This window comes from Suncus etruscus, chromosome 2, assembly GCF_024139225.1.
Source record: "Suncus etruscus isolate mSunEtr1 chromosome 2, mSunEtr1.pri.cur, whole genome shotgun sequence".
Taxonomy (NCBI): domain Eukaryota; kingdom Metazoa; phylum Chordata; class Mammalia; order Eulipotyphla; family Soricidae; genus Suncus; species Suncus etruscus.
This window is the reverse complement of record NC_064849.1, coordinates 9454137-9478567: the sequence shown is the minus strand read 5'-3', so window position 1 is coordinate 9478567 and position 24431 is coordinate 9454137. Positions and strand designations below refer to the sequence as shown.

At 49.9% G+C, this 24431-nt stretch overlaps 2 protein-coding genes across 3 annotated transcripts in view; one reads left to right on the top strand and one right to left on the bottom strand.

The window, feature by feature from the left end:
• Positions 1-24431, top strand: part of CARHSP1 (calcium regulated heat stable protein 1) — a 1067514-nt gene that overhangs the window by 93586 nt on the left and 949497 nt on the right. The gene's annotated exons all lie outside the window — the stretch shown is intronic.
• On the bottom strand, positions 11089-15648 carry METTL22 (methyltransferase 22, Kin17 lysine). The gene is given in 11 exon segments (XM_049768556.1): positions 11089-11155; positions 11254-11431; positions 12267-12292; positions 12295-12371; positions 12453-12533; positions 12939-12992; positions 13549-13620; positions 14074-14218; positions 14315-14355; positions 15044-15373; positions 15530-15648. Coding segments are annotated over 11 exon segments (1146 nt in total). The 5' UTR covers positions 15636-15648; the 3' UTR covers positions 11089-11119.

The window sequence follows — 24431 nt, the reverse complement described above, 5'->3', positions numbered from 1 at the left end:
CCTTTTCCTTTCCTTTTCCTTTCCTTTCCTTTCCTTTCCTTTCCTTTCCTTTCCTTTCTTTCCTTTCCTTTCCTTTCCTTCTTTCCTTTCCTTTCCTTTCCTTTCCTTTCCTTTTCCTTATCCTTTCCTTTCCTTTTCCTTTCCTTTCCTTTCCTTTCCTTTCCTTTTCCTTTCCTTTCCTTTCCTTTCCTTTCCTTTCCTTTCCTTTCCTTTCCTTTTCCTTCTTTCCTTCTTTCTTTTCTTTTTTGGTTTTTGGGTCACAACCGGCAGCATTCAGGGGCTTACTCCAGGCTCTATGCTCAGAAATTTGCTCCTGGCAGGCTCGGAGGACCATAGTGGGATGCCGGTGATTTGAACCACCGTCCTTTCTGCATGAAAAGCAAATGCCTTACCTCCATGCTATCATCTCTGGCCCCCTATTCTTGATTTCTTAAGTGGGATTTCCCTGGCCTGGGGTTTTTAAACTTGTATCTATATGAGGGTCCCGAATTCAGGTCCCTGTTCAGGTGCCAGTTGTAAGAGTTGTAAAATATAACTCATGGATTTTTTTTGTGTGTGGGGGTTCACACCTGGCAGTGCTCAGGGGTTACTGCCTGACTCTACGCTCAGAAGTCACCCCTGGCAGTTTCGAGAACCATATAGGATGCCCGGATTCCAGACCACCGACCTGCATGCAAGGCAAATGCCTTACCTCCATGCTATATCTTCGGCCCCCCAAAAAACTCATAGGATGTGAGATCACTCCAGGCACCATGTTTTCTAAACCCACACAGATGGGTCTGAAGGAAGAGGGTAGTAATGAAGAAATAAACCAAGTCAGTCAGGAAAAGTTGATCATGGTGTCTGTGCCTTTTGCCTCATGCTCTCTGGCCTCAGCCAAAAAGCCAGAACTGACTTATCTTTATTAACCCCAGAACAAAATCCACCGGGATGGGGTGGGGCAGAGGTGATCCAGATGGACAGTTTTTACATATCAAAGGAGAGATTTGAGGGGAAATAGGAAGTTGGGGGGAGAAAGCTGTTGTTTTGGGGTTAATAGCTGGACGTCATCTTACAATTACTCTGGCTCTGCATTCAGGAATCACTCCTGGCAGAGCTTGGGGACCATGTTAAATGCTGGAGATCAAACCTGGGCCAACTGAGTGCAAGGGCAAAAGATCCAGATTTTTATTTTATTATTTATTTTATTTTATTTGGTTTGGAAAATGCTCATGGGGTTACTCCTGACTATGCACTCAGAAATTGCTCCTGGCAGGCTCTGGGGACCATATGGGACGCCAGTGGAATCAAACCGTGGTACATCCTAGGCTAGCGCATGTAAAGCAGATGGATGCATATGCCCTGGCACCACTGCTCCTGCTCTAGCCAGGATTTAATTTATTTATTTATTTATTTATTTATTAATTTATTTATTTATTTATTTATTTTAGTTTTGAGCCACACTTGGTGGGCACTCAGGGGCTGCTACTCCTGGATTTCTTTGTTTTGTTTGTTGTTTTGGTTTTGGTTTTTGGGTCACACCCGCGGTGCTCAGGGGTTACTCCTGCTGTCTGCTCAGAAATAGCTCCTGGCAGGCACGGGGGGACCATATGGGACACCGGGATTCGAACCAACCACCTTATGTCCTGATCGGCTGCTTGCAAGGCAAACGCCGCTGTACTATCTCTCCGGGCCCTACTCTGGATTTCCTGAGGCACACTCAGAAATCACTCCTGGAAGGCTCAGGGGGACCATAATGGGATGCCAGGAATCAAACCTGGGACCCATTTCTGGGTCAGCCACATGCAAAGCTAAATGCCCTACTGTTGTGCCATTGTTTCAGCCCCCTAAAGTCCAGATTTTATTTATTTTTATATTTTTGTTTTTTGAAGTCACACCTGGCAGTGCTCAAGGGTTACTCCTGGCTCTGCACTCCAGAAATCACTCATGCAGGCAGCAAGAAGCCAGTATGGGATGCCGGGGAATTGAACCACTGTCCATCTGATGGCTGTGTGCAAAACAAATGCCACCGCTGCTAGTTGCTATGTCTCTGCCCCCAAAAATCCAGATTTTTAAATGGTCAAGAACATACATGATAACTGGGTTCTTTTTGTTTGTTTGTTTTTGTTTTTGGGCCACACCCGCAGTGCTCAGGGTTTACTCCTTGGCTGTCTGCTCAGAAATAGCTCCTGGCAGGCACCGGGTGGGGGTGGGGACCATATTGGGACACCGGGATTCGAACCAACGCACCTTTGGATTCTGGATCGGCTGCTTGCAAGGCAAACGCCGTTGTGCTATCTCTCTGGGCCCGATAACTGGGTTTCTTAACATACCCGCACCTTTTTTTTAAGGGGGGGGGGCATTTATGCCTGGTGGTTACGTGAAAGAGTAATTTCCACTGAAATAGCAGGGAGGGGCGATGTAGTACCAGGATTCAAACCCAGGACTCTCGCATACAAAGCAACGTGCTCATCCCTGGACCTGTCTCTAGCCCCTCTATCGTCATCTTACAGAGCACAGAGGACCCTTCCGTCCGGGTGTCCAGGGAACCCATGCTTGCCCTCTTTGATTGGGTAAAGGAGTATTGTCGCCCTTGATATCAAGGTAATGGAAAGAAAATCTAAGGATAAAGCAAATTCATCGCTGAATAAAAACACCTGCAAACTCCATCCTTCTTCATCATGGGACCTTCAATAAACAGTAAATATAAGCCCAGGGAACAGGCAAAAAGGAGGCCCAGTAGTTGGGCTGAAAGCCATGTCTCTGCCCATCTCTTTCGGTGGAGTCATCTTCTGGCACATAGACTCTCAGAGGCTTGATTTATAAATCTGGGGTGTTTCCTTCAAATCCAAGCCGAGCAGATAATCTCTATTACTGCCTGAGACTCACCCAAAGAAATAAATCATCCATAAACCCGGAAGGAAAAGTTTGTTGAGGGAAGGCAAGTGAAAGAGCAAATGTCCCCTCTGTGAAATGGCTTTAAGTTTTATGATTCTCATTACCAGTATTGGCAGCAGGTTTCAAGGAAGCAGCCCGGTTCCGGAGCTCTGGGTGGGAAAATAAATACTCAGACTTCTGGGAGGGAGTACTGACTATTTCTGTCACACAATTCTGGTAAGTTTTATTTGGTGGGGTGGGAAGAGAAGGGCACACCCAGCAAAGCTCAGGGCTTATTCCTGATTCTCAGCCATCACTCCTGGCAGTGCTCGGGGGACCCTATGGGATGCTGGAAATCGAACCGGTTTGGCCACATGCAAGGCAAATACCATTCCGCTGTGCTATCACTCTAGTCCCCCACAATTCTCTTTAAAGTGAGATTTCTCCATGTGAGAGCAATAGAACAACGGGTAAAGAACTTGCCTTGCATGCGGCTGACCCAGGTTTGACCCTCGGCATCCATAGGGTCCCTGAGCTTCTTAGGAATGACCCTTGAGTGCAGAGTCAGGAGAAAGCCCAGAGCACTGCCCATGTGGCTCTAAAACAAAACAAACAAAACAAATGAGCTCTCTCTTTCTCTTTTATTTAGCAGCCTGACTTCTTTCTTAAATTTTTTGTTTGTTTGTTTTTGAATCACACCAGCAGTGCTCAGGGGTTCCTCCTGGCTCTACGCTCAGAAATTGTTCCTGGCAGGCTCAGGGGAACCATATGGGATGCCAGAATTTGAATCACCATCCTTCTGCATGCAAGGCAAACACCCTACCTCCATGCTATCTCACCGGCACCTAAAAATTATTTTTATTTAAAGAAAATGCATCACATAGTTGACATAAATTATCATAATACATCTCTTTCAAGATGAACAAAAGCGAAGTTATTAAAATATAGAAAGAAAATAGAAAAAGGGGTAGAGCAATAGCACAGTGGTAGGGCATTTGTCTTGCACACAACCGACCCAGGATGGACCTTGGTTCAATCCCCAGTGTCCATATGGTCCCCCAAACAGGAACAAATTCTGAGACATAGCCAGGAGTAACCCTTGAACATCACTGGATGTGGCCCAACCCCCCCCACAAAAAAAAAAGGAAAATGGAAAAACTAAAAATATAAAATGGAAGAGAAGAAAAAGAAAAAAGTTCAGTTCGGGTCAAGAGATAGCACAGCAATAGGGCGTTTGCCTTGCACGCAGAAGGACGTTGGTTTGAGTCCCCGCATCCCATATGGTCCCTCGAGCCTGCCTGGGGAGATTTCTGAGCATAGAGCTAGGAGTAGCCCCTTAGCGCTGCTGGGTGTGACTCAAAACCCAAAAATAATAAATAAATAAATATAAGTTCAGTAGCAAGTATATTTGTGAAAATTATTGCATCTTCAATAGTCAACACAATAGCATAAGGTTTAGTAAGCTTTTTGTTAAGATAAGAGATAAAGGGGCCGGGCGGTGGCGCTGGAGGTAAGGTGCCTGCCTTGCCTGCGCTAGCCTAGGAGGGACCGCGGTTCGATCCCCCGGCATCCCATATGGTCTCCCAAGAAGCCAGGAGCAACTTCTGAGCGCATAGCCAGGAGTAACCCCTGAGCGTCACAGGGTGTGGCCCAAAAACAAAACAAACAAAAAAAAAAGATAAGAGATAAAAATACAATAAAAAGGGGTGTGTGTATGTGTGTGTGTGTATGTGTGTGTGTGTGTGTGTGTGTGGCAGTTGTTTGTATAGGCACAGCAAATTGTGGGAGAAATAGAAAGGAAAAAAACCTTTGGCCTAAAAAACATGGAGGCCTTCCCCATGAAGTATTCTGGCATCAGACCAACTCCAGGCTCCAGGCATACTAGGTTGTTTAACTCCAAAGTCTTTCTCTGTGTTTCCAGTAAAAGCTCTTCACAATCATGGTTGTTGCTGAACCTGATTTCTTTAAATGAACCGAATGGCACAGAAGTCTAGTGAGAGTAGGGTAACTCACTGAAGGAGACACATTCTTTTATGCATGCCACAGTCCTGGATTTGTTACTAGGAGTGACTCTTTTTTTTTTGTTTGTTTTTTTGTCTTTTGGTTTTTGGGCCACTCCCGGTGGTGCTCAGGGGTTACTCCTGGCTATCTGCTCAGAAATAGCTCCTGGCAGGCATGGGGACCATATGGGATGCTGGGATTCGAACCAACCACCTTTGATTCTGGATCGGTTACTTGCAAGGCAAACCCGCTGTGCTATCTCTCTGGCCCTAGGAGTGACTCTTTTTTTTTTTTGGTTTTTCAGGCCAACCATTTGATGCTCAGGGGTTATTGCCCCTGGCTTTGGGGGACCATATGGGACCCGAGTGATCGAACCGTGGTCCTTTTCTTGGCTAGCGATTACAAGGCAGACACCTTGCTCTAGCACCACCTCACCGGCCCAGGAGTGACTCTTGAGCAATGAGTTGAGAGTATTCCCGAGCACTGAAAAGTGTGTACTTCTCTGCCGTAAAATTAGTGACCCAGTGTCTAATTGTGTCTATTTTACTTATTCATTTATTTTTGGGTTTTGGGTCATACCTGGTAGCACTCAGGGGTTACTCCTGACTCTGCTGCACTCAGAAATCACTCCTGGCAGGCTCGGAGGACCATATGGGATGTCGAGAATTGAACCCAGGTTCATCCTGTGTTGGCCTCGTGCAAGGCAAACACCCTTCTGCTATGCTATGTATCTCTCTGGCCCCTGATTGTGTCTATTTTAGCCAAAGACTCGAGAAATTTAATGTGCAGTAGGAATGTCTTCTCAATCCATCATCCTGAGGAAGGACCTCCAGAACCCCAGTTGCATGTGGTGTGCTGGGGCAGGTCTGAGTTGGTTCCTGCTGAAGACCCTGCATGCCCATAAGAGGCAAGTGGAGGAAGAAGCAAATGGTACCCACACAAATGATGAGATGAGGCAAAGGTCTGAGGAAACTCCCGGTTGTGTACAATGGAGGCTGGAACTTGGGTACCATCTAACATGCATGATTTCCTGCGTTCATCCTGAAGGATCTGGAACATCTGTCATCCCACTGTGTCCCAGACCCTCCAAAATTGTCCCTTGAGGTCCTTTGTCCCTGGACCTAACATCCCAGATTAGTTCTGTTCTTGCCTGTGTACATGGAATGGCCCAATAAATCCTCCCCTTTGTCTGATCCGAAGATTTATTATTATTATTATTATTATTATTATTATTATTATTATTATTTTGGGGGGCACACCCAGCAATGGTGCTCAGGGGTTACTCCTGGTTCTGCTCTCAGAAATTGCTCCTAGCTTGGGGGACCATATGGGATGCCAGGGATTGAACCCGCATCTGTCCTGGGTCAGCCGCATAAAAGGCAAAAATGCCTTACCACTGTGCTACCACAACTCTGGCCCTCTGGTCTGAAGATGGAAAAAAAAAATGACTTCAAGGTCAGAGGTATAGCACAGCAAGGAGCATTTGCCTTGCACACACACACACCTGACCCTGGTTAGATCCTGGAATCCTATATGGTCGGTCTCCTGAGCCTGCCAAGAGTAATTCTTTTTTTTTTCTTTTCTTTCTTTCTTTCTTTCTTCTTTCTTTTCTTTCTTTCTTTCTTTCTTTCTTTCTTTCTTTTTCTTTCTTCTTTCTTTCTTTCTTTCTTTCTTTTCTTTTCTTCTTTCTTTCTTTCTTTCTTTCTTTTTCTTTCTTTCTTTCTCTTCTTTCTTCTTTCTTCTTTTTCTTCTTTCTTTCCTTCTTTCTTTCTTTCTTTCTTTCTTTCTTCTTTCTTTCTTTTCTTTCTTCTTTTTCTCTCTTTCTTCTTTCTTTCTCTTTCTTCTTTCTTTCTTTCTTTCTTTCTTTCTTTCTTTCTCTTTCTTCTTTCTTTCTCTCTCTCTCTCTCTCTCTCTCCTCTCTCCCTCCCTCCCTCCCTCCCTCCCTCCCTCCCTCCCTCCCTCCCTTCCCTCCCCTCTTTCTTCTTTCTTTCTTTCTTTCTTTCTTCTTCTTTCTTCTTTCTTTCTTCTTCTTTTCTTCTTTCTTTCTTTCTTTCTTTCTTTTCTTTCTTTCTTTCTTCTTTCTTTCTTTCTTTCTTTCTTTCTTTTTTTTTGGTTTTTGGGCCACACCAGGTAACACTCAGGGGTTACTCCTGGCTATGCGCTCAGAAGTCGCGCTCCTGGCTTGGGGGACCATATGGGACGCCGGGGGATCGAACCGCTGTCCGTCCTAGGCTAGCGCAGGCAAGGCAGGCACCTTACCTCTAGCACACCACCGCCCGGCCCCTTTCTTTCTTTCTTTCTTTCTTTCTTTCTTTCTTTCTTTCTTTCTTTTTTCTTCTTTCTTTCTTTCTTTCTTTCTTTCTTTTTCTTCTTCTTCTTTCTTTCTTTCTTTCTTTCTTCTTTCTTCCTTCCTTCCTTCCTTCCTTCCTTCCTTCCTTCCTTCCTTCCTTCCTTCTTCTTTCTTTCTTTCTTTCTTTCTTTCTTTTCTGTTATTTTTTTTTTTGTCATACCCAGCAGCGTTCAGGGTTACTCCTGGCTCTGTGCTCAGAAATCACTCCTGCCAGGCTCTGAGACCATATGGGATGCTGGGATTTGAACCACTGTCCTGGGTTGGCTGCGTGCAAGGCAAACACACTACTGTTGTGCTATCTCCCAGCCAAGAGTAATTTCTGAGTGCAGAGCCAGGAATAACCCTTGAGCACCCCCGGGTGTGGTCCCCCCAAAAACAAAACAAGACTGCATGCGTGAGAGCATGAGGGGGTGACTGCTTGTGGGGAGCCTCTGGCTGAGTGGGGAACAGTATAGTGGATGCACCAGGTGGAGGACAGATGGAAGAGGCTGCAAGGATGTTGGGGAGCCAGACACCAAGAGGGAAGCACCTTCTCTACTGCCTCCCACCCACAATTAACAATGGAGTAGCCCCACTCTGGGGCGAGTCCTCCAGGCCCAGCCTTTCCTTGCCCTGGACTCAGTCTCCTCATCTTTCAAAAAGGCACCCCCAGCCCTGTGGCTCTGCCCCTCCCAGCACCCCCAGGTGCCTGTTGCCTGGAAACTGGATTCCTTCTCCGCAGAAATAACCCACCTGCCACTCAAGGCACAGGACCGTGGGTGGGTTCTCTGTCGCTTTACCTGCCTTAAAGTCTGGAACAGGGGGCCTGGGTGTGGGAGGGAGGTGAGTGCAGGGTTTTCTGTTCTCAGACACTGGGTGGAAGGTGGGGGAGAGGATTTTCCTAAGTCCTCACTCCTGGCCTCAAACTGTCCCTCTCAACTGGACGCACAGGCTCCCCAAAGTTACAGGAGATCATGATGGAGGTTGATCCCGGTGGACAATGTCCCTTGGGCAAGACTAAGTGGTGAAACTCAGAGTCCATCCTGGGTGAGGTCCTATCTGTGTTCTTTTCCAGCCATGAGCTCCTGGAGATGGGACCTTGGAGTCTGCTCCCTGGGACACAGGCTCCATCAACACTGGGATGTTAGCTGCGTGCTGCTGGTGCTCTCCAGGTCAATGTAACCGAGGTAGAGCAGGCCCGGGAGGTTCCCCCGGGAGACATTGGCACCCACACTGGGGTGGTTGCAGTGGCAGGTGGTGATGGTGCCCCAGGACTGTCACGCGTTTCAGTAAGATTCGTGAGGTTAGCTCGCCACCTGGCGGCCGGAGCGCCCCAGAACGAGGGCACCCAGGGGTGATGGCTCTGGGAGATCAGAGACTCAGGGATGGGGCCCGGAGAGAGAGCATGGAGGTAACAATTTCTGAATGTAGAGCCAGGTGGAACCCCTGAGCACTGCCGGTTGTGACCCCCAAACAAACAAACAAACAAACAAACAAACAAACAAACAAAAGAGAGACTCAGGGACAAGAGCAAACCAGAGGACAGAGCTGAAAGCTCAGCCAGAGCCACAGCCACTTCGACTAACCTCTTTCACCTATACCTACACCCACTCGCCCCTCCACCTACAGCCACAGCCACCCCAACTCACCCATTCATCCATTCAGTCATCCATCTATTCAACCATCTATTCATCCACCCAATTACCCCTTTACCCATTCATCCACCCGATCACTCTTTAATCCATTCAACCCCAAACATCCCTTCACCCATCCATCTATCTCCTAATGTACTTATCCCTATATATGTGTGTACAGACATACACACACTTGTTTTTTATTTTTTGGCCACATTCAGCAATGCTCAGGTAGCTACACCTGGCTTTGTGCTCAGGAATTATTCCTGGAAATACTCAGGAAACCATTTGGGATGCAAGAGATTGGACCCAGGTCATCTGCATGCGAGGTAAGAGCTCTATTCATTGTAATATTGTTCTGCTTCTCCCATTTATCTGCTTATCCCTCCCTCAACCATTCCCACTCATCTCTCTGTCCATCCATCCATTTTCCACTCCTCTCATCCATCCTTCCCTTCCTCAACACATCTACCCCCACTCATTTATCTGTTCATCCGTCCCTTCCACATCTACACCTCCTTTCTCCCTTTTCCCCATTCATCCATCTGTCTGTCCATCCATCATGCCTCCACCTGTCCCTCCAGATGCTCAGGATTCCTGGTGGTCACCCTCTGCCCGTCTCTTCCTAGAGCTGACGTTGGATGATTTTTGGTTCACACCTTAGGTGGGATGAAAACAAGCAGGTGGGGAGCTGGGCAGAGCTGCCCTCGGGGTCAAAGTTCCCCCCAGTCCTCACTGGTCCCCATGATTGCTGCTAGTGAGGGCAGGAGAGGGTACACTGAGGCAAGAGTGAGAGTCCTGTTGGACTCTAACTCCCCTCCCTAACATCAAACCCACCTCTAGTCCCCTGAGTTGTTTGGGGGAGCCCCAGGTGGGGTACAGAGCCTGAAATGGGTCTGCTCTCACTGGAAACTAACACAAGATTTCAGTCCTGGAGGTTGGATGGTCAAGAGTGAGGGGCTACTGGGCTGGGGTCTGGGGATCCTGCTGTTTCCTTCAGGTTTGATTTTACAAACATAGAGGAACAGTTGTGGGGATGGGAACAGTGGGTACGGGGCTTTCCCTGTGAGGATGTGGGACGGGGTCCTCCCGTCTTCTCACTGCAGACCCAAAACTGAGACCAGGAACCCATCTCTGACACTGCATCTCCACATCTTAGAAACTTGCAGGGAGGCAGAGGTGGAGGTTCCTACATGGGGACTGGGGACCCACATGCTGCCTATAAGGAGAATCTCAGGTGTGGGAAGCATGAGTGGTATCTGAGGGCTTGTGGGCTTGCCTTGTAGGGTATCTGAAGGGCGTCTCCCACTTGCGAGTTCTCTCCCCCAGTATGCCTGGCTCCATGCTCCATTCGGTGCAGCCGTATCCCCTTCCCCAGGTACTGAGCTCATGGGCATTGGGACCAGTCTTGGTCTAGCAGAGAAGGCAGCACTGGGGGTTACAGAGAAGGTGCCTGGAGCAGGAGCTGTGCAGTAAAACAGGAAATGCTGCCCTCTTGTGTCCAGACGAGTCTAATGACTAGCTAGGAACCATGCCTGCCCCATGGGGTCATGGTGTAGGGCATGTGCTTCTCAATTATTTTCTGTCATTGCCCCCCCCCCCAGAAAGAAGAAGAAAACATTTCTCGTGCCCCCCCCCGTGCAACTGTAAATAGTATCTGTATTAAAAAAAACTTTAACCTACAAAACAAAATAATGTACAAATAATTTGAGCAGAATTTTTAATCAGGCGATGTCTGGATGAACGGCTACAATTCAGTATGTTTTGTGATGCATAGCTTTTTGAAGGCGGGGGGTTTGAAGCAGGACGTAGCAACTCTCAGTTCCAGAGACATACAGAGTATATAAACTCGGGGCTTAGCTTGTTATGACAGTGTCTGCTGAGGTCAAACACACCCCCCTTTAAGGAGCCTTGCGGTTTCCTTTCGGGGGCCTTGCCCCATTATTTGAGAACCACTGGTATAGGGGGACCAGGGGCGGTGGGATGGCTGGTGTGTGGAAGTGAGACCCCGAAAGGAGGAAAACAGGGCTCAGAGATGGATGGACATACAAGCAAGCACCTACATAATGCAGATACAGTGAGAGCAAGAGGGAGCCAGGCTGAATGGGGGAACCCCAAAACACCAGCTGGAGGTTTTGTGTAAGCTGTTCCCTCTCCACAGGTATGGCCTCCACCAGGCCCACCTGGTACCCCCCAGGCCCAGAAGCCCATGTGCAGTGCCCCAGGTGTGTTGCCCACACATGTGCCAGGACAGAGTAGACACAGTACTGGGGAGCTTCTGACTTGATTTATTACAACGTCACGTTACTGGTTCCACAAGGACCTTCCAGAGCTCCTGCAGGGGGGGCAGGAGACACGGGGTCACATGAAAGAACAGATGGACAGACCGGATGGGACTGATCCATGAAAGCGGGAGAAGCTGGGGATACCTACCAGCTGTGGGATGCGCTCATAGACAAGGCGCTGTGGGAAGGCCACGTCTATGGGCTGTACCACAAAGCGCAGCTGGCCGTCGGGGCTGTTGGGGGTCGTCTCCAGCTGCTGCAGCGCTGCGCGGAAGTGGTCGTAGGACTCACACGTCACATCCAAGTGCTTCAGCGTGAAGTTCAGTCTGTGGCAGGGAACACCTGTGTCAGCCTGGGCCAGGAGAGTTGTGTGTGTGTGTGGGTCCCTCCTAAGGGGTGATCTGGTAAGGCCCCAGGGTGGGAGGGTCTCCCAGAGAACTGAACTCTGGGTGTTTGTGTGTGTGCAAAGTGTGTATATGAACATTTGTGTGTGCACATGTGCATCGTATGTAAATATGCATGGGCATGTGAGTGCACTGGGGTATTAGGTTGCAACTCTCCTGAATACATAGGTGGGCCTGGGCGGTGCAAAGGGACCCGACTGTCTCCTGATTAAAAACATGGAAAAGGAGGCTCAGGAAGCTGAGCCATGGGCCAGTGAGGCCAGCACCAACAGAGGCCCTGATGTAGGGTTCCAACGAGGGGAGGGATGGGGGTGCTGTGGGGTCGGGGGAGCGTGTTGGCTTAGAAGGCCAAGAGCCTCGCTGCAACCAGCCTGTAGCATAGGCAATAGTGATATAAACTTTCTCCTGGGACCAGAGAGATAGCACAGCTGTAGGGCGTTTGCTTTGCATGCACCTGACCCAGGATGGAACTTGGAGTTTCGATCCCCAGGCGTCCCATATCGTCTCCCGCAGCCAGGATTTCTGAACGCAGAGGCCAGGGATGAACCCCTGAGCATCACTGGGTGTGACCCCAAAACAAACAAAACCAACCTTCACCCCCAATAAAAAACCTTTTTCTCCTTCCCCCATAAGCCATGTTCTTGGGGGAATTCTTGTACACCCACCCTAGCCTTGTATGGCCTCTGTCCCTTTCTTCCATCTGTCACGATCCCAGAGCAAACCCCCAGGAGCCTTATCCTCAGCCAAGCAGACTCACCTCTTCTCTACACACAGGATGGGCCGTAGCAAGGGCCCTGCAGCTGGCGGGCCAGGCAGGTCAGCGTATGGAATAGCGCATCTGTCAGCTCGGTGTCATAGAATACTGTGGGACACACGTGGGGATACTGGAGGAATAGGGGGACAGTGAGGGGACACTGGAGGGACAAGCAGGGGACATTCGTACCTTCGGCAGCCAGCAGGACAGTGGTGTGGCCGTACAGGTGGGAAACGTCCTCCTCAGACCAGCTGAAGGGGACCGAGGGATCTGGGGGCCAGAGTGGGGGCGTCTGAGCAACTTGTCCCCACCAAGCCACTTTGGAGAAGCCATGGGTGGGGCAGAGGGACCCCAGTGTCCCAGGGCAAAAGGACAGAGATGTATGGTCAGGACTGCTGGGACACCTGCCTTGGAGAATAGGGGGACAGTACAGGAGGGTGGGGACTGGGGATTCCCAATCCCCAAACTCAGCAGAAAACTGGTGGTGGGTGAAGGAGTGTGGGGCCCTACAGCCGCTGGACACTGTCCAGCAGAGGACCCCAGGGATGATGTGAGTTCCCCGTGACCTGCCCACCAGGAGCATGGTGTGAGCGGGCAGCGGACACCCTGCTCCGGTTACTCAAAGCAGCTCTCCAGCAGTACTGGGGGGTTGAGATATAGAATGTCTGCACATACCTGTGCAGAGGTCAGTCTTCAGCCAGTCCAGCCGCCGGACCTTGACAACACCACCTGCATAGACACGAAGGGCCCCTCAGCTTCCCGTGGGGGCCCCCACACTCCCCATACACACCCCTCCTCCCTCCTTTCCCTCCCATTGTGCCCTAGAAACCTGCTTCCCTCTCCCTCCCAACAACAGACCTGAGCAGACACAGAGCCTGAGGCCCCCACAGATAGTTGGGTGTCTAGTCCTTGACCACTGGAGATGCTCAAAACCGAGGGTTAAGGCAGGGAGCCCCAGGGGGCCATAGCAGGGTTCAGGGCAGAGGTTAGGGTGGGGAGGGGCTGGGGCTCGCTCAAAGACAGTACAATCGGGAGGGACCTTGCCCTGCACATGGGTGGCCCAGATTCAATTCCTGGCATCCTATAGTCCCCTGAGCACAGATCCCTGAGAGCACAGAGCTAGGAGTCAGCCCTGAATGCCTCTGGGAGCGGCCCAAGAGCCGAAAGAGGGCAAAGAGGGAGCTGCAGGGGCCAGGCATCACCCTATGGGCTAGATGCTCCATCTGTGCTCCCAGGTGCGGTCTGCGGACAATCCCACCTGGCCAGCATGCCCAGCCCATCTCACCTGAGGTGGCCATCAGGCGACTGTTGAGCATCACGTTCCGCTGGCACATGGCCAGGAGGTCATCCCCGATATCTGTGTGACAGGAGTCGGTGGGTGGTGGCGCTTCAGGGAATCCCAGGCCAGGAAGGGTGGCCCCGGCTCATTGGATAAGGCCCAGGGCTCTCCTCCAGCCTAAAGGGATTGGACTATCACAGTGTAGCCAGGGACAGTGAGGCTAAGGAGTACAGCCAGGAGCACTGGCTCCTTCTTCCATATCCCAAGGTCAAAACTTTGCATGTGACATACCAGAGCCCCCATAAACTTGGCCATGTTTGCCCCTATCCAGATGTAAAAAAAATTTTTTTGCCTATAACCCATTAAGCTAAGGGGTTGCTCCTGGTTCTGTGTTCAGAAACTACTCCTGGCAGACTTGGAAGCTCCTATGGGATGCCCAGGTGGGCCTTGAGCAAGGCAAATTCCATTCCCACTCTGTTATCACTCCAGCCCCTTCTCCTTAATTTGCTCCCTTCTGGGGCCAGGCTTCACCTGTGCAGTAGACAGTGCTGGCTATGGTGGCTGCCACGATGCTGACCAGTCCGGTGCCTGCACCCAATTCCAGCACAGTGCGGCCCTGCAGGAAGCTCTTCTGTGAGAGGAGGTAGTCGGCCAGGAGCAGGGCGCCACGCCACACCTGTCATGGACGGGACAGGGCGACTGCAGTGATGCATGCTCCAAGACTCGTGGGTGGATGGGGGGGAGGCACGGGAAGTGGATGGGGTCTACCCACCTGCTTGCCCACATCCTCCAGGGGTGTGGCCATGGTGTGCTCTGCACAGGGTGGAGAGAGGACGGAACCATAAGAAATAGGGCACTTGGGATGGTCAAACAGGGGAAGGTGTTTGCCAACCCAACACCACTCAAAAAAAACAAAGGCCCGAACTCAACCCCACACCCCACTCTTCCTCACACCCAGTGGGTGTAGACTGTGAGTGCCACTTATTGAGGCTGTTTGGACCCATGTGGAGCTGGTTGCCTACCCAGAAAACCCCACCAACACTGACCACACCAGTGTTGGGGGCCACAGTTGGGGTGCTGGAGGGTATATAGTGCTGGGGATAGAACCCAGCTCTTTGTGCTCAGCCTACTGTGCTCTTTGTGGTCCTGGATTTGTGGGGAATCTATCAGCTACTGTACAGGATTGGGGGGGGGGCAGAATTGTCCAACAGGACAGAGATCAGGTAAGGGCAGGGCAGAGTGGAAGCTGGAGGAAGGCAGGGCTGAGATGCTGCCGTCCCAGACACGTATGTGGGCACATGCCCCACCAGTCTGCCCCAGATCCCCAAACCATGCACGGCCAAGTGCTGCAGGAGGGAAGGATAACTCCAGCCAAAGCTCCCGTGAGGCCACTGACAGGAGGAATCTAGATCTTTCTCAGGCCTGGTAAGAAACGGGCCTATCCCGAGGCCAGAACTTTCCTCAGTTTTCCAACATTCGCACAACTGCTGCCTCAGTTTACCAATTTGAATGAGACTGAGCGGATTGCTCCCGTAGGCTTCCTCTGCACTAATGGCATCTTCTTCTTCCTGCCTGAGGATCGAGGGATGCACCTTGTTCCTCAGGAGCCCTGTGGAGTCGGGGTCCGAGGCTGCCCGGGGTCTCCTCACCACATCCAAATCCCCATCTCTGTCCAACTGAGTTCCTGCCCCATCTTGGCCAGAGAGGGTGGGTCCCTCGCTGCTGTGGACACTGCCTGGGGATGTCCGGGTGGGTGAGTGCTCTTCTGTGTCTCCCCCTGAGTCTGCACAAGAGGTCAGGCTCTGAAGCAGCCTGAAGTGAGACAGGAAAACTGGAAGGAATAGATAGGTAGAGGGAGAAGGTTCTAGGCTGCTGTGACTTCTCCCAGTTTCCCCATATCCAGTCCCTGGGGGCAGCTCTGCAGAGCACAGGGGTCTACAGTCACCTTCATTTTCTGGGGAGTCTCCTCCTGCATCCTGGCCCTTACCTGGCTGCCCTGCATCGTTCAACCGCACCATGAGCTGTCTGTGGCTTGGCATGTCCATGTGGACGTCAGACAGCACCAGGTCGCTTTGGAAGGTGACTTCATCCATGGCTGTGGAGGGCAGGTGGTGCCACCTCTGGGTGGCAGTCTGAGAGGGAGAGGCCAGGGCAGAGATGAGGGGAGCGGGTGTCACCAGGGACAGTGACACTTTTCCCACAGCAGGGAGTAGTGTGTCCTGATTTGGCTCCCTTGAACCCCACCAGGCCACAGGGTGGGAAAGAAGCCAAGAGGAACGTAGTCTGGTTTGCACTGTGCTCATTTTCCTCCTCCTTCTTCTTTTTCAATCCACTGAAAAGTGGGACTGCTCAAGGGTTACTCCTGGCTCTGCACTCAGGGCTCACAGGATCATATGGGATGATGGATTGACTCTGGTTTGGCTTTGTGCCTGGCAAATGCCCTGCCAACTAATCTATCACTCTAGCCCATGTGCTCATCATTTTTCTGTCTTTTTCTTTTATCTATGGCAAGGGAGCCAGTGGACATATAGTCAGTTTTATTTCCTTTTTATGTTATTATTATTATTATTATTTTCTTTTTCTTTTTTCTTTTTTTTTTTTTGGTTTTTGGGCCACACCCGGCAGTGCTCAGGGGTTACTCCTGGCTGTCTGCTCAGAAATAGCTCCTGGCAGGCACAGGGGACCATATGGGACACCGGGATTTGAACCAACCACCTTTGGTCCTGGATCGGCTGCTTGCAAGGTAAACGCCGCTGTGCTATCTCTCCGGGCCCTTATTATTATTATTATTATTATTATTATTATTATTATATAAAAGTATATCCAAATATTGAGGGCAGAATGAACCACCAGTCATAGACCAAGGCTGAGGGCCAACCACCACTCACATCTGTCAGCCACACCCCTACCTGTCTTCCAGCTGGCTTTCCTTCCCTGAATGGAGAGTGTGGTCATTGTCAGAAGCACATGTCATTGGGAAATTCTCTTTCAGTGCTGGTCTCCAGAAAACACGCTTCCCTGGAGCCAAAGGACCACAATATAGTTTTGGTCCCTTTCTATCATTTAATACCCAGCCTGGTCAGTTTGCTCCCTAAGTAGATTTAGAATTTAGTCTTTCCTAAATCAGCATTCAATCACCCTTGATGCTTTACACTTACAAAAATTTCCCTTCTACATTCTAGAAGTTGATCCCAGCTTTCCACATATCACCTTAAATTTTTGTTTATGGGTCACACTCAGCAGTGTTTAGGGATTACTTCTGGAGGCATCTGGGGGGGGGGGGGGATGACCAAAGGGAGTGGAGGATTACACCAGGATGGGCCTTAACCCTGGTCTTATCTTCATCTTTTAAAAATAGAGGCTTTTTTCTCCCTAGCCTGGGGAGTGTTGGGAGGCTTGGCAGGCCCCCAGCCCTCCTTGTCTTTTTACCCGACTCCAGGCCTTCCCTGGGTGCCAGCTCAGATGGCCAGAAGTGGGTTCAGGTGGACTCTTAGTCCTCAGGCTTCCCCCCACCCTCAGTACTCCAGGGGGGAGGTGCATGGGGAGGAGGGTGGGCAGACATCTGGCTTCTGGTTTCCTCCTTAATGCTGGAGATCAGCTCTTGCCAGGTATAGGGTTTTTCTCCCCTGGACTTCAGGCCTTCCCTTGGTGCCGGTCTAGGTGGACTCTATAGGGATCAACAGGCTTTCCCCCTACCTCTCCCTACACTAATGGGAGGAGGGCGGGCTGTTCTAGCACTGGTTTATGTTGGGACAGTCACTGGAAATTTTTTCTCTTTGTTTTCATATTGATAGTATTGCATGCATATATTTTATATATCCATAATATCCATCTTGTATTGGGACCTTGATACTGCCCTACAAAGCTCATTTCTAATATTTTACTGCCTCAGTCCCAACCCTTACTGTGGGGAGCCGAGCTGATGGAACCTAGAACAAAAGGGTGTCTCAGAAATCCCTGACCTTGTTACCCATGTGACCAGAGGCACCCATGCCCTGAGGACAAAGGAAATAGACAAACACTATAATAATTCAAAGCAGCCCAATATACCCAGCCAGAGAGAAAATTACCCATATAGAGCAACTTGCCTTTGTGTTAGCAAAAGATTAATGTGTTTACAGCTGATGTTTTATTTATGCTTGCTGAGTAAAATTTATAAGACTCTGTTTGGATCTTGTGCTTTCAGTATAAACTCGTGCTTTCAGTACAAACATGTGCTCAGGTCTACCTCTTTAGCCCTCCCTATTACCTACCCTCAGCTTATGCTAATGAGTGCTTGCAATTGTAATTGGTGGAAACTTGTAACACCCTCTATGACATATTTTGCCTTTAAAAGCTGATCTCCCCGGGCAATAAATCCCTTTTGAACAGCGTGAGTTGCCTTAAGGGTCTTTCTTACTAACCTCTCAAGTTTATTTCACAGATCGGATCTGCTCGAGTGAACCCACAAATTACTAGTGACCCTCATTCCCACACCCCCGCGGGTCGGGGGTCCCTCACCGAGGGTTGCACCTTACTTCCCCCCATCTTCCCACGTAGGTGCAGCTAATGACATGAAGCTCACCACACAGAGTGATAAGTGCAGTTAGAGAAATAACTACACTGAAAACTATCATAACAATGTGAATGAATGAGGGAAAAAGAAAGCCTGTCTCGAGTACAGGTGTGGGTGGGGTGGGGAGTAGGTAGATCTGGGAAATTGGTGGTGGGATTCCTGCACTGGTGAAGGGGGGGGTGCTCTTTACATGACTATAATCATACAACTACAATTATATTTGTAATCACGGTGTTTAAATAAAGATAGTTAAAAAAATAAAAATAGAGGCTTTAAAAAAAAGAAATTCAATAAATAAATAAATAAAATAGGGGCTTTGGGTACAGACAGGGTATTTGCCTTGCATGTGGCCCAGGGTTAGATCCCCAGCATCCTACATAGTCACCTGAGCACAAGTGGTCAATAAACACAGAGGCAGGAATTAGCTCTGAGCATTGCTGGTGTAGCTCCAAAACAATAACTAAAATAGTGATGGTGGAGAAGAAGGGGCTTGGAATCTGCTTTTGGAATGTTTGGTCTGGCAGTGCAGTTAGGGCTTGGGCCCTGTGGTGTGGAGGCCACTGAGTCATGCAAGACTGGGGATGAAACCTGGGGTCATCTTCCGAGATCCTAAGCTTCCTTTGTAATTAAACAACTAAATATCACCATAAAACAGGGTTGGCTTGAAAGCAAAATCAACAAGACAGATGAGGGGGAGATATGGAGACACTGTGGTGAAACAGGAAGACAAAAGCCTCACTTGCTCTTTCCAAGTGAGTGCAAACATTTTCCTATTTGTGGACAAAAGGAAAAACCAAACTCACTTTCCAAATTACCAGCTAAACTATCTATTTAAAAAAAAAAAAGCAGATTGCCCAGATACCCCAGGACACACACTTTCTCCAAATCTCAGGGAGGTGGGACTGTGGGGCTGTTGATAAAAAGAGCTCGTCGGGGTCCACACATGATGCTCAATAAACCATAATACAGACTTCCCTGGCAGTTAGGGTGACTTGAAATCTGAACAAATTATTGGGACGAGGGACCATAAGGCACAAATTTCTCCATAGATGCACAGCCACCACTGAATGTGGTGGTGTGTGTGGGCCCACGGAGCTTCTCCCTAGTCAGCTGGTGCAGTGGTCGGCAACCTTTTTTCTCAACTGAGCCAAATCTCGCCAAAACCACGATTGAAATTTATTTTGAGAGCCACACAGGGTGCGCACTGACAGAGGCTAGGAGCAGAGTCCTGACTCCTGGAGCGGCCGCCTGGCACACAGAAGAGCCGCATTAAAAAGTGTAAAAAGCTGCATGTGGCTCGTCGCAGGTTGCCGACCACTGGGTTAGGGGAAGGAGAGTTGAGGCAGAGGGGAGAAGGGTCCTTCCTGCAGGGCGAGCTCTGAAAGTGACCTTGGTGCATCCCAGGAATAGGACCAGATGCAGAAACTATCCACTTCCTCCATCCTTAGCTTCCATCGGGTGCCAGGGCACGGGGATGAGTGGGGTAAAAGACCGGGAGGTTGCAAGTGTGTGTGTGTGTGTGTGTGTGTGTGTGTGTGTGTGTGTGCAAAGGGGGATGAGTGGGGTAAAAGACCGGGAGGTTGCAAGTGTGTGTGTGTGTGTGTGTGTGCAAAGGGGGATGAGTGGGGTAAAAGACCGGAGGTTGCAAGTGTGTGTGTGTGTGTGTGTGTGTGTGCGTGCAAAGGGGGATGAGTGGGGTAAAAGACCGGGAGGTTGCAAGTGTGTGTGTGTGTGTGTGTGTGTGTGTGTGCAAAGGGGGATGAGTGGGGTAAAAGACCGGGAGGCTGCAAGAGTGTGTGTGTGTGTGTGTGTGTGTGTGTGTGTGTGTGTGGCTGCAAAGGTGTCTGTGTGTGTAGGGAGGGGGCTCCTCATGTTCCTGTTGCCCCTCCTCTGAGCACTAATACTAACACTGCCCCCTCAACAGGCAGCAACCAGGGCACGTCCGTCCTTCCTTCCCCAGGCGGAAACCCAGAGGCCTCCAACAAACACCTTTGCAGCGAAGGGGGAAGGACCTGTGGTGGAGAGTGGGGACCCCGATCTATAGGGGCCGGGACTTCAAGGCCAGGTTCGTCTGCAGAACCTTCGTGCCCTACCGAGCTCGTCGGGGCGCCTCACCTAACGGGATCTGCTCGTCGTCGGCTGCAGCCGGGACTCCTACCCAACCCGTTCACTGCGAAGCGCTGGGGGCCGCCATGTTGGGCCCTCTGCGCAGGCTCGGCCCTGTTTTCCCCGGTGTGCGCAGGCGCGGCCCTATTTTCTCTCGTTTGCGCAAGCGTAGTCCCGCCCTTTCCGGCGTCCGTCATCACGCACCTCCTCGTGGCCACGCCCCGCGTCCCGGTCTGCGCCTGCGTCCTGCTTGGGGTTGAGGGTTAGGCCTGGATTTCTTGTGGCCTGCGAGGGGCGCCCCTGGCCCCTTACCGGGACTGCTGGGCTGCTGGCTCACTTAAGCTCACCTAACTACTGAGTGGCAAGGCTTGGAATTCAGACCTGGGTAATAGAATTCCAGACTATCCCTTAGCATGCTTCCTGTTAATTATTGTTATCCTTTCAGTTAACCAGTCGTTAACATGGTAGTGGACAGTGATTTAATTAACTCACCCCCTTGTCAGGACTTTAGCATCAGGGGAATGCAGGACATGAAATCAGATGCAAATAGAGTATGACGTTGGTAGCACATGGGAGCTCAGGTATAATGAGCTTGCTTGCACACACTGACAATCATGCACACGCTGCCCCATATCTCCTCAATTGGCATTCTTTGAATATTTCAAGACTCAGTGGTCCTCAAACTATGGCCCACGGGCCACATATTGTATTTGTATCTGTTTTGTTTCTTCATTGCAAAATAAGATATATGCAGTGTGCTTAAGAATTCGTTCATAAGTTTTGTTTTTACTAGAGTCAGACCCTCCAAGGGTCTGAGGGACAGTGAACTGGCCCCCTGTTTAAAAAGTTTGAAATTCAAGTGTTTCCTGGACTCCCAGGATTGTTCGTGGAGATCTGTCTGTGTATCTTAGTTTAGTTTTTTAGTATCTTTAGTTTTTAGTATCTTTGTTTAGTTTTTGGGTCACACCCGCCAGTGCTCAGGGGTTACTCCTGGCTCTGTGCTCAGAAGTCACTCCTGGCAGGCTCTGGAGACCATATGGGATGCCGGGATTTGGACCGAGGTCTGTCCTGTGTTGGCTGTGTGCAAGGCCCTCAGGGGATATTTTAATCCTTTCCTCTGTAGTTAACTCTGGGCTTTGGGCAGGGGCATCAGAGTATACAGGAAGGTCTGGGAAGGCCTGGAGGAAGGTGGTGGTCAGATTCCTGGGGTTTTGGTCTTCAGTCTGATAAGACTAAAACAGGAGGAGTAACCCTTTGAAAATAAGTCAGGGCCCAGAGTGAGAGCACAGCGGTAGGGTGTTTGCCTTGCACGTGGCCGACCTGGAACGAACCCAGGTTCGATCTTCAGCATCCCATGATAAGGTCAGGAATTCCACACGCACCCCTCTAATGACTCCAAGAGGCAGAGACCATGCAAAAGCAAGTTTTTTTTTTATTTGTACAAAAATGCAGGGGCTCCCCCAGAGGATGAGAGAGCCTGGAACCAGATTTAACAAGACTTTACGGGGCCGGGCGGTGGCGCTGGAGGTAAGGTGCCTGCCTTGCCTGCGCTAGCCTAGGACGGACCGCGGTTCGTCCCATATGGTCCCCCAAGAAGCCAGGAGCAACTTCTGAGCGCATAGCCAGGAGTAACCCCTGAGCGTCACAGGGTGTGGCCCAAAAACCAAAAAAAAAAAAAAAGAGACGTGACACTTGGCATTTGCTCTGTTACATTTTTTGCAAGATTTAGATAACCACAAGTCATAAAGTTTGCAAAAGTTAAACTGTCAAGGGCAAATTCTTGGGATTAAGGAAGGGGTGGGGTCCTCTGAAGCTCAATAGTTAAAATGTATCTTTTGGTCAGGGGCGAGTCCTCGGGAAGCTGCAGAGAAAAATTATTTTATTTCTTTTATCTTTCACCCATAGGGTCCCTTGAGCCTGCCAGGAAAGACTTTGTCGCCCCCTGGTGGCTAGTAGGTGCCTATGTGCCAGGTTTTACCTAGAGTCCCATCCAGAATGCTCAGAGTAGTATGAAAGATCTGGAGTTTGGTGCCTGAACCACCCCACTTGCCCAGTGTGTTATGATCCTTGCTCACGCCCCTTCCTTCAGCAAGCTCCACAATCCAGGGCGTGACTCCCAGACTTGGCAACAAGACAACATCAACAAAAGGAAGAAAGGAAGGAAAGGGAAAGGGAGGGGAGGAGAAGGAAAGCAAAATAAAATGGCAGCAGATTCAGAAAAGCAACCAAACAGCCGTTCTTCCTGCACAGACCTTGAAGGCTTTCGAGTGGGCACTTGAGCTATTTCACAAACCACTCTGCGGCCTTGTGTCTCTGGCACAGAAGTCTTCTGTGCTCAGACTACAACTACTGGCTGGCAGTGCCAATCTGCAGAGTGAAAGGCCCTTCGGGGCACCCCAGGCATGATTATCCTCTGAGTGTCCCCTTAGGACCACTTTCCTTGGTGACACAAGGTTGCAGACTGATTCTCATCAGCCAGAGTGTCCGTGGTTCCAGGTCTCGTTAATGATGAGTCGTGCATGCGGCCAGGGCAGACTGACCAAGTAAGTGACAGGAGGGTAAGAAGGAACCAGTTTGCAAGGAATTGCTGTCAGGTTGATAGCTAGTAACTTGGGGATTCAGGAGTGTGCCCTTTGCAAAGGTCACTCGTGTCTGCCCTGGAAAGATTTTGTCCTGGTTGACACAGAGTTCTCCCCCCCTCCCCTGGGAGAGTGTGGGAAGCAGGCAATCAGTCTGCCCGCTGCCTCTCTATGAACAGCAGTGGCTGCAAATCCAGTGATTGTCTCATCAGTAGTCATTCCTCCTGCTCATGTGTCTTCTATTGTGACAAAGCTGGATTAAAAAAAAAACAACAACAACAAACCGGCTCCAGCACTGATCTGTCACCTATACTCATTCAGCACTTTTATTTGGGGGCAGCTGTGCAAGCCAGAGCCTTGGACGAGGTTCAGGTGTCTCTGAAACTCGACTGCCTTATTTTCCAGGTTTGGGTGACAGTCCCCCGCTGTGAAGTGTGGGAGGCCAGTGAGATAGAATGCGGGTTGTCATGAATGTGTCTTGGAGGTGAGCTCACAGCGCCTGGTGTCATAAGGACCTGTTAAGTTCACTCATTTTATAAAGACGCTTTGTTAGATTAAAAAAGAAAATGTTGGGGCCGGGCGGTGGCGCTAAAGGTAAGGTGCCTGCCTTTCCTGCGTTAGTCTTGGACGGACCGCGGTTCGATCCCCCGGTGTCCCATATGGTCCCCCAAGCCAGGAGCAACTTCTGAGCACATAGCCAAGAGTAACCCCTGAGCGTTACCGGGTGTGGCCCAAAAACCAAAAAAAAAAAAAAAAAAAAAAAAAGAAAATGCATGAGGTTGGAGCAGTAGCGCAGCGGAGGGCAGACTGTGGTTCGATCCCCCAGCATCCCCTATGGCCCTCCAAGCAGGAGCGATTTCTGAGCACATAGTCAGGAGTAACCCCTGAGTGTCACCAGGTGTGGCTCAAAAACAAAAAATAAAAAACAAACAAACAAAAAAAGAACATGCAGGTTAGGGCCTGAGAATGTGATTTCTAAGCTGCACAGAGAACATCATACTAATAAGGTATGTTAGGAGCTAGACAGAAAGCACAGCGAGTTGGCATTTACCTTGCATGCAGCCAAACCAGATTCAATCTCCAGCATCCAGTAAGGATAGTAATTAGTAGTAATTTCTTTCTTTCTTTCTTTCTTCGTTTCTTTCTTCTTTCTTTTTTCTTTCTCTTTCTTTTTTCTTTTTCTTTCTTTCTCTTTCTTCTTTCTTTCTTTCTTTCTTCTTTCTTTCTTTCTTTCTCTTTCTTTCTTTCTTTCTTTCTTTCTTTCTTCTTCTCTCCTCTCCTTCCCTCCTTCCTTCCTTCCTTCCTTCCTCCTCCTTCCTTCCTTCCTTCTTCCTTCCTTCCTTCTTCCTTCCTTCCTTCCTTTCCTTCCTTCCTTCCTTCCTTCCTTCCTTCCTTCCTTTGCCACACCCGGCGGTGCTCAGGCACAGGGGACCATATGGGACACCGGGATTCGAACCAACCACTTTTGGTGCTGGATCGGCTGCTTGCAAGGCAAACGCCGCTATGCTATCTCTCCGGGCCCAGATATAGAATTCTTTTTTATTGTTTTTGTTTTTGGGCCACACCCGGCGGTGCTCAGGGGTTACTCCTGGCTGTCTGCTCAGAAATAGCTCCTGGCAGGCACGGGGGACCATATGGGACACCGGGAT